General features: G+C 49.8%; 1 protein-coding gene across 1 annotated transcript; it reads right to left on the bottom strand.

The window, feature by feature from the left end:
• Nucleotides 1-3,950: 3,950 nt before the first annotated feature.
• Nucleotides 3,951-5,538, bottom strand: JUN (Jun proto-oncogene, AP-1 transcription factor subunit). The gene has a single exon (XM_032192642.1). The coding sequence runs from the start codon at nucleotides 5,398-5,400 to the stop codon at nucleotides 4,453-4,455; it is 948 nt and encodes a 315-aa protein (XP_032048533.1). The 5' UTR covers nucleotides 5,401-5,538; the 3' UTR covers nucleotides 3,951-4,452.
• Nucleotides 5,539-9,815: the final 4,277 nt, after the last annotated feature.

The raw sequence follows: 9,815 nt of genomic DNA, 5'->3' as shown, positions 1-9,815 counted from the left end.
GCTTTTGTTTACAGAGTTAGTTTCTAGGTGTTTTATAGAGATTTGGATTAATCAGGTCATAACCTATTCAGTTCTGTCTTAGTAAAGATTTCAGAAATAGGTTATGTACTTCACTCATTTTTCTGAATTAGGTTTTTCCCCCTAATGTCTGTTGTTACTCTGTAACAGAAAATTAGCAGCATTTTCAATATTTAATTAACTTTTTAAAAAGCTGTGCTTTCCCATTGTAACTCTGTTTCTAGTATTTCTGAATATTTAAGGATGGAAGGGACCACGATGAACAACTAATTTGATTTGTGGAGTTCCATTGTTCCTTAACAAAAACGTACTGCAAAGAATAATGCACAAAACTGGAAAGGAGGGCCCTGCTGTGCAAAACCACTTTAAAACTGTTTAAGTAGTCAGAGGCTTTCATGGTAAATTATATGATGACTTCCTACAAGTTCTCTTTGTAAGAAGCACCAGTTGTGTTCAATACACACAATAATGTGTATATGTAGAATTAGGACTGCCGCCAGTCTTTGGGTGCAGGCACCAGTGCTGGCAGTGCATGCAATCCTAAAGAACAAGCACTTCTCTGGAAGAATGATCCCTTCTCACAAAGCAACCCACCTACACTGTCCTTTTCTTTAGCTGGAAGGCTAATACCAGCTTCCTTCTACCTGTCCCACGGTAAAGGTCACTGAGGTAGAGTGTGCTGTGTAATGGCTTTGGGTATACAATAACTTCAAGTACTTCCTTGCTGCCTGTTAGCAATATTTTGTATGATTGCAACTTTTTTTTTTTTTACGATAGCAAACTTTGCCTGAATTAATTTTAGTTTCTTGGTGTGGGTGACTCTCCAGTTTTACCTCTGTCTTGGGGACAGGGGTTGTGTGGAAGAGATGGAGAATGGAGAAGGCACGAGGGGTGATACTAAAGATAAACGCTCCCTAGGCTTCTGCATGGGACAGAACAGCCAGCCTGTTTTCCATGCAGGTTTAGAGGGACACTCTGCAGTTGATGACAGGTTCCTGTAAAACAAAGTTAGCCAAGGCATCTCTTGGCTGTTGGGCTTTGCCATGAGGTGGGCACACGCTGCCTTAGGCTGGTCCTGAAGTGCTATGGTTTGAGGTCAGACCTGCAGAGAATCGGGCGATTCAGCACCGAAGGGCTCTGCTGCTGTGCTCTGAGGCTAAAACTGGCTGGTACACGACTCCGTGCCACTAGAATAAGTTGGCTTGTTACTGCTGTTTCTGGAATGGCAAGTAATTGGGATTTAAAAGTATTCTGCAGTAATCATGGTCAAACCCCCAGTGCAGCTCACCTCTGCTCCTGGGACAGAAGTGTGCCGTTGTTAGCACAGACCCAAATTCTAATTAATATCTCCGTAACCCAAACATGTTGTTCTGATTAGCCGCTCTTTGCCTAGGCATTTCTGCGCAGCCTGCCCTGTTTGAAACCCTGCCTTTTTCTGACTTCACTTCCTGAATCCGTTGACAACACTCACAGCCAAACAAAATACATGTTCACAATGCTGTTATTTGCAAAATATTCCCTTGTGAGTACAGCTGGGGCAACAAAAAGAGAGTTTCTCTCTAAATCTCAAAGAGAGCTGACTTTTCCTTATAAAAGCGAGGCGCACAATGCATTAGGCAATTTTAATCTCGAGTTAAGTAGGTGTTAAAACTTTACATTTCACCACATATAAACGCACGCATGTCTTTCATTACAGTCATGTGTATTGATTACCCAGCGATCTGGTAATACGCAAAGAGCGCCGGATTTTAATCTCTGCTGAAGGGAACCAAACCAGGCAGCAGCGGGCTCGCAGCCCACCACACTGTGTACAAAACAGCCGGAGGCGATGCCAACTTTCTTTGCCTCGTCTCGGGCCTGATCCTGACACGAGGGCTAAGAAAGCATCCGTGCTCTGGTGCCCCTCATCTCCTTGTGGACGTTGGGCACCAAAACCCACCTTGCTTGATGGCAGATTCTCTGCGGGGCTGGATGGAGCCCAGCAGCCCTGCTACTTGCTGATGTTGTGCCGGTGCCACGGAGCGTCGTGCCGGAGAGGGACGGGACGGAACCGCACCGCCAAGTGTCTGTGCGCGCGTTAGGACGGGGTGGAGCCGACTGTCACTCAGCTGTGTTTAATTAACATAGTATTTTATATAATGTATTTATTTTTTTGCGTAATTAGGTGATTAAGCAAAATGCTTGCTAGTAACATCTATTCCATAACCCAGCACTGTTGAGTTAAGCAGGCACCTTTGCAGGTAATTAATCTCCTTGCCCTGCTTATTTTGCTAGTTGGCACTTGCTAAATCCCTGTAAAACCACACCCAGCAGTGCTGTGTATTATCCCTCTGCTGTCTATTCCTACATATGGTCAAAATCAACTTACCTTCCGGGTTGCTGACATCAGCAAAATGTACTCTTGGCAAACTGCAGTATCCTCCTAGTAACCCTTTGTTTGGTTGGTGTTGTTACAAGCCTATTCCTCTGGCAGCAGCAAACAGCATCTGAACGCTCGCCTACCTTGACACTTGGGCTGCGACGTGGAAGGATATTACCACCAGACAGCTGAAACAACCCCTCACATGATAAAGTTCATATAAAATGCCCCCCTCCACCCCCCCCCCCCTCCAAATTAAATCTGTCAGGAGAGAGAGCTCTGCGCTTCCTGTAAGGAACTGCTCTCTGGACACACAGTAGCTGCAAGTTTCAGGGCATCATTTTGGTAACAGTAAAGGTAAACATACGCAGTTATCTAGTCATTTGGAGAAGTGACTTTAAGCAAGACTCACTTCTGTTGAAATTATGCCTATCTGTATTTTAAGGAAAAAAAAAACAAACATTAAGACTGCCTACTCTGAAAAGTTAATATTGTTACTTCTATAATAACTTTTACTATTTTCTGCCTATCTTTTGATGGCATCTTTTTCCTCTTACTTCTTTGGCCATCAGGCAGGAAAACATCTGCTCTCCCCTCAAGTTATATATTTGTGAAACAGGTACAGTGTTCTGAAAAATCCGGCACCGAGATCATTTCCCCAAAGAGTTCAGTACTATGTGTCTAAGGTATATATTTACATCATTGTACTAAAAACCAAACCAAGCTTTTATTTAAACTACATGGGAAGTGCCAGAAAAGTTCCTCTCATGTCTTTTCATTTCCTGCCAGGCAGTTTTCCCAGCTTTCCTAGTGCTAAAAAGTTTCAGAGTTGCAGTAACACCTGAAGGGAAGGGATTTCAAGGTACAGAGAGTTACAAAGTTATTTGCTGCTGACAACAGCATCCTCACAAATACTAACAAAGATTAACTCTTACCTTGGAAAGAGCATGTAGTGATAAAGGTGATCATTCCTGAAGTTTTGAGGTTTGTTGTTTTTTAAAGAAAACAAACAAACAGCCTCTTGCCTGATCCTGCTGAGGGCATTAGCTTAATGAGGGGCAGGCAGGAGCACAAGCAGCGGCTACGAGCAGCTTCCCACAGCGGCCGCCCCTCTGCGCTCTGCTTGGAGTTCAAGTCAGCTGCCTCAGCCGGGCCACCGGGATACAGCAGGCGATCCGCTCAGGTTAAGATTAGTAACTACAACTTCAAGACAAGTCAAAAAGTTGTATTTGTGTAGCGCCCGGGATCTGGTTTCCCCCCCCTCTCCTCCTCACACGTTCTCCAGGACATGCCTGTAGTTACAGAGTAAATTTAACATAATCCCTGCCCTTTAGAGTTCAGCATAAAGGGCATTTTCCCAACTCAGGTACTGGCAAAAAAAGTGTGAGGAGGAAATGCATTTTAAGTATTTTATTTTTTTCTTAAATATAATAGAACCTTCTAGATTTTTTTTTCCAGAAACAGAAACATTAAAAAAATTATACTTTATTACAAATGGTAAACTCAGAGTGCTAAAAAAAAGCCTCTTATTTACAAACAATACTGGGCAGTGCCCAAATAAACAACATAAAAATAACTTACAAAGTCATGAAGTAGTTTATTGACATTAATCAACTTTCATAAAATAAAATAAAAAAAGATATGTACATACACGATTTACTTGAAGGCAGGCAGAACAGTTCTTTTTTGTTTATCAGCCTCCCCACAAAACCTCCCTCCCACTTTTTTTTTTTTTCTTAAGGAATACTACATAAAGCAATCTACAGTTTCTATTGCAGTTTAACCTTTAATACTGAATGATCATCGAATGTTAGGTCCATGCAGGTCTTGGTCAATGTTAAACGAAGATCTGACGTCTCTGAGCAGGAACAGCACTTCTCGGAGCGGTGCTGGCTGCTTCGCCAACTCGGGCTGAAGGCTTGCCAGTCTTTCCACACATGCGCTTTGCAGAGCACAGGCAGGACTCAGCCTTTCAGCTCTTACCATCAGCTTCACGCATCTGCCGCTTCGGGTCTGTCGTTGAGTTATACCACAATATCACAGTTCGCGTTTTTTTTTTTTTAAAGCCAGTCTCTTCAAAACGTTTGCAACTGTTGTGTGAGCATTAGCTGGCACCCGCTGTTGACATGGTTCATGACCTTCTGCTTAAGCTGTGCAACCTGTTCTCTGAGCATGTTGGCAGTGGATGCCAGCTCTGAGTTCTGGGCTTTCAAAGTTTTCACTTTTTCCTCCAACCTGGCAATCCTTTCCAACTTCCTTTTCCGGCACTTGGACGCGGCGATCCTGTTTCTCATGCGCTTTCGCTCGGCTTTGATTCTCTCCTGCGACTCCATGTCGATGGGGGACAGCGGAGGGGTCTCCCCGGGCATCTCGGGGACAGTCTGCGGCTCCTCCTTCAGAGCCTGGAGCCTGGGGTGCTGCACGGGCATCTGGGCGTTCAGGTGGTGCTGCGGCGCGTAGCCCATGCCGTTGGCGTTGTAGCCGGGCGCCGAGCTCAGCGCGTTGGGGTTGAAGTTGCTGAGGTTGGCGTAGACGGGGGGCTCGCTGTGCAGGCCGGCGTTGAAGCTCCCACCTCCGCCGGCCATGGAGGACACAGGTGCCATGCCCCCGCTGACGGGCTGGGCGGCCGAGGTGACGCTGGGCAGCGTGTTCTGGTTGTGCAGCTCGGCCAGCGCCCGCACGAAGCCCTCGGCGAAGCCCTCCTGCTCGTCCGTCACGTTCTTGGGGCAGAGGAACTGCGTGGGGGTCGGCGTGGTGGTGATCAGCCCGTTGCTCGACTGGATGATCAGGCGCTCCAGCTCGGGCGAGGCCAGCTTCAGCAGGCCCACGTCGGGCGAGGTGAGCAGCTCGGCGCTCTTGTTCCGCAGGTGCGGCTTCAGGTTGCTGCCGGGGTCGGCCAGGTTGAGCGTCATGCTCTGCTTCAGCACCTTGGCGTTATTGTATCCGTACCCGCCGCTCTCCGGCGGCGCGTAGCCGCCGCTCAGCGCGTCCTCGTAGAACGTCGGCTCCATCTTCGCGCTCATAGAACGCAGCCGGGAGCGCAGCCTCACCCGCAGCCCGCCCGGCCGGGCCGCTGCTCCCTCACCGCTCCCTCACGGTCCCCTCACGGCTCCCTCACGGTCCCCGCGCGGTCTCCTCACAGCGCCCGGCCCCGCGCTGCTGCCGCTGCTGCCCCCGCCCGCCCGCGCCGCGCTCTGAGCCCTGCTGGCGGCGTGCAGCCCTTGGCTTATCAGCGGCCGGCCGCCGGCTAAAAATAGCCCATGATGTCACCCCGCCGCCTCCCCATTGGCTGCCGCCGCCTCTCCCCGGGGGGGGCGTGGCCCCGGCCCTCCGTCGCCATGGCGACCCCGCCCCCTAGAAGCTTCGGAGCGCGCGCGGCCGCGGGGCAGTGTGGGCTGAGGTAATGCGGTGGGGCGGCGCGGGGCACTGTGGGCTGACGTAGTGCGTTTGAATATCTGGTTACCGCCGCCCGCCCGCGCGCCGCGCGGGTTGGACGCCGCCGGGCGCCTCCTCAGCCGGAGCGTACCAACCGCAACGCCGCCACGGGGGGGGAAGCGCACATCGCCTCGCTTCTCCCCTCTTTTCCCTTCTTCTCTCGTCGCCACGTTGGTTGCGAGGGGCGCGCTGCGAGGTGAAACCGCTCGCGCCGCACGGCCTGGGAATTCCTTACGTACACACCACACCACCACCACCCCCGCCCGCGCCTCCAAGTGGTACGGCCCCCAGGAGGCGCTGAGGGGAGGGGGGAGCTCACGTGACTTCCCCGCCGCGCCGCGGCCGCTTCCGGGCAGGGGCCGGGGCGGGCACCGGGAGGCTCCGCCCACAGCGCGGGGGGGGGAGGAGGAGGTGGAGGAGGAGGCGGGGGGGGGGGGGAAGGAGGAGGAGGAGGAAGGTGCGCGCGTAATGAAAGCTGTGGGAGCCCCTCAGAGGCGCTCCACGCCTCCTGACGCCTTCCTGGGGTCTGATGTGAGGCGAATGGGGGGTCGCAGGGCTCCCTCAGGGGGTTGTGACGGGGATTTGTGCCCGACGAGGCTCCCCAGCGCCCCGTGTGAGTGGGGAGCCCAACGGCCCCTCAGCCCCTCGCTGAGGAGGAAACCCGGGAGGAGCGCGGGGCCCGGATCTTCGCTGCACGGAGGCTTCTGAATAAAGATTTTTAAATAAAAAGTTGTTTTTTCCTGGTTGGTGTCACTTAGCAAGCCGGGGCAAATCGCCCCCTTTGAGTCCTGTGTCCCCTCAGACCGGTGACCCCAATGAGAGCCGCTCAGCCAGCTGCTGGCATCCCAAACTTGCCCGAATTTTGTCTTTCTGTTTCCTCTGCGCCTCAGCTCTGTCCTAGAAAGCCGGGCTCAGGAGCACACTCAGGGCGCCTGTAACCCCTCTGACCCCATAACCGCCCGTCCTGCCCAGCCCCACGGGGTCACCCCAAATCCTTCCTCCCTTCACTGGGCTGGGGACACCGCTTGGACTCACTCAGCTGGGGAGGGTTTTCCCCCTTTTTTTTTTTTCTTTAACCCCCCACCCCTTTTAGTTTTTCACTTCCTTTTACAGAAGTGCAGTTTCAGGACCAGACATTCCAGTTTGCCGGAGACGTGTTGCTGCCGAGGCCCCATCGCTGTGGGGGACACCCGTCAGGCCACTCATTACCTTAATTGCTACTCGCTTAGAGGTTACCTGGCCGAGGCTGGCAACAGGCAGCCAGGTCACAGAGGCTGAGAGGGAGCAGGAGAGCTCTGAAAGCAAAGATCAGGTTTTGGGTTCCCTGTCCCTGGGTCACCAAGTGCCGCAGGGAGTTCATCAGGACTTGGCCCTGTGCTCAGGGGGACAGCGAGCCTTCATGGCCCTTAGCCAGGGAGCTGGGAGTTTTTGGTGACCATGCCCTGATTTATTAATCAGCTATTACTTTAGGGCTCTTACCCCCCCCCTTCCTGATGTCCTTAAGTAAATTCTCCTTCAGTGGTACGAAGGAACACTTACCGACCCATCTATAAACCATAGCCATTTACATGTCTCAATAAACTAACTTGTGGGTAGGGACTGGAAATCAGCCCCGTCTCTCCACTGCTGTGCGAGGCAGATGCTCTGGCCAGCAGTAATGCAGATTTTGATTTATAAAGTTCTCCAATCAATCAATACAAGACCGGCTGAGGCAATCAGATAATCTGAATAATTAAATGGCTTTTCAGGGACAAATTAAAATTACTTACGCATGCTACGTCCAGCTAAATTATTTTTGGAGTCCAGGAATAAATAGGTTGGTTGTTTTGTTTCAGGCCTGTATCAAGTGCTCTTGGCTTATTTCTAGACCATTTGGGAAAAAAAAAAAGTATAAATGGTAGTTTTACTATTTTTGTATTGGAAACAGTGCTCGCAGAAGGAAAACACTTCCATGCAGATTTTCTTTTTTTAAACTTAAATGCATTACAGCATCAGAGGAGTTTCCGCAATATTTTTATTACACAAATGATTCTCTTCATTTATTTATTTTTTTATTCATTTCATGCTTTCAAATGCGATATCCTGCCTCGCCTCTGCATGAAGTGAGTAAGAGTGGGAATCCATGAACCTTCTCACACTGCTTGCTTGAGGAATTGCTACGGAGCAGGTCTCCCTGCCGAGGGAGGGGAGGGTTTGAGGAGTCAGAAGGAGCAAGTGTTTCTCTTTTATTTACTCAATCAGAGCACAGTAGAAGAAGTTGTGAGTGCGAGGGCACGAGGAGCAGGGTTTCCTTAGGGTTAAGGTAATGGCAAAATAACTCTCAGGTGCTCCCGGTTCCTCCAGGTGTGTTTTCGGAGCCGGTTCAAATCTGCCGTCTGCAGCGCCAGAGGTGTGGCAGAGGTGCCCCGCCGGCCGCCCCCAGCTTCCGCCTTCCTCGGCCGCTCCTGCTGCTCTTTGCCCTCCCCGTGGCCAGGTGGAGATCCAGGAACGGGGTCTGGCTGCCAGCTGAGCCCAATTCAAAACATTTATTTGAGGCTTTGAGGCAGAGGTGGGAAGATACAGGCTACGAGAAAAGGAGGCTCTGAGCTTGAAGTGAAGGATACCAAACCCAACTCCGTAAAACAGAAGGCTCATCCCGAGCTGGTCTTTTCTGTGCACATGAAAAAGGCTCCTCAGAACCATAAGCACTTGTAAATGAATATCGTGTCCATCTCCTCCACCCTCCATTAGTCATCGCATAACCAAGCTATATGCGTTCAGTCCTTTTCATCTTTCTTCTTGTCAAGCCCTTTAGCCTGTCCCCCTCACCTACTCATCCCACCAATCATTTTAATTAATCTCTGAATTTCTTTGAAACTACTAGTTTGTGGAATGGAGGAAAATGAGTAGGTTAGGGAGACAAGATTGTGAATGATGGAGGTGGGGCAAAGCTCGGAGACTTTGCAAGACCTGTTGGGTTACCTCTGGGGCAGGACAGCAACGCTGCCTGTAAACATAGAGAGTGCAGGAGGAACTACTAAAAACATGTATTTTTTTTTTTCGTTTTCTTAAGAACGCTGTGTGAGCAATTTGAACAAACTTTGGATGTTTCACGTGCAGCAAAATACGAGTGAAAGATTTAATGAGATTGTCTCCAAAGTGGGAAGGGTGACCTGTTTACCCAATAGCTATCTATACTAGACTGCTTGGTATTATTTCTTTTTATGTTCCCAGATAGCTTTATAGAGGACTGGAGATGTCACTGCAAGTTCTCAGAAGTGTATTTACAAATAATTAATGAACTATGTTTTTTTATTCAAACAGCTGTGTGTATTTGCATAATTTGTGATGAAAAAAATGTCCAAATGGAGGTTAGCTACATTGTTTAGAGATGAGTCTGAAAGGGACCCTAAGGTATTGTCTCCCTTGCGTTTTAGGGTGTTAAAAACCTAAATGTCACACCATTAATGCCTCCGTGTTCATTCCTTCTGTACTGTAGTGTGCCCGGTGCTCTGAGAAATGGAGAGCTGTGCAAAGTTCCCCTCCCGTGGAGCTTACAGCCAGAAAAATCCTCTGTGCGCAACCCAGGCTGGCAGAATGGCAGCTCATCCGCAGTGGGAGCCCAAAGAGTGCAGTGGGTTTGAAGGTAAGCGGGAGAGGAGGGAGGACGTGTGGCATATGGGAAGCAGACGGCTGCGCTTGGCGCTGTGGGCTGGCAGTACGAAAAAAAATGTAACATACAAATAGAAGCCCACAAATGCTGAGTGCTGGGGAGGCAGATGAACACCTTCAAAAAGATATTTGCTGTGTTTGAGGACAAAGATCCCACTGGAAGTATGTGTTTGTTCAGGTTCAAATTGAGGCAGTTTCACTGCGAAGAACTGAAGATGGCTTTCTGGCATTTTGATATTTTTGTAAACATGTATTAAAGTCAGCAGTGACAACAAAATGCGTTGATTTACGGTTGCCAATTGCGACTGAATGCCTCAGAATAACCAGATTTAACCACTGAGAGCCCTGGGTA

Source organism: Aythya fuligula, chromosome 8 (genome assembly GCF_009819795.1).
Source record: "Aythya fuligula isolate bAytFul2 chromosome 8, bAytFul2.pri, whole genome shotgun sequence".
NCBI lineage: Eukaryota > Metazoa > Chordata > Aves > Anseriformes > Anatidae > Aythya > Aythya fuligula.
Note: the sequence above shows the minus strand (reverse complement) of the source record. Positions and strands in the feature narration are given on the sequence as shown.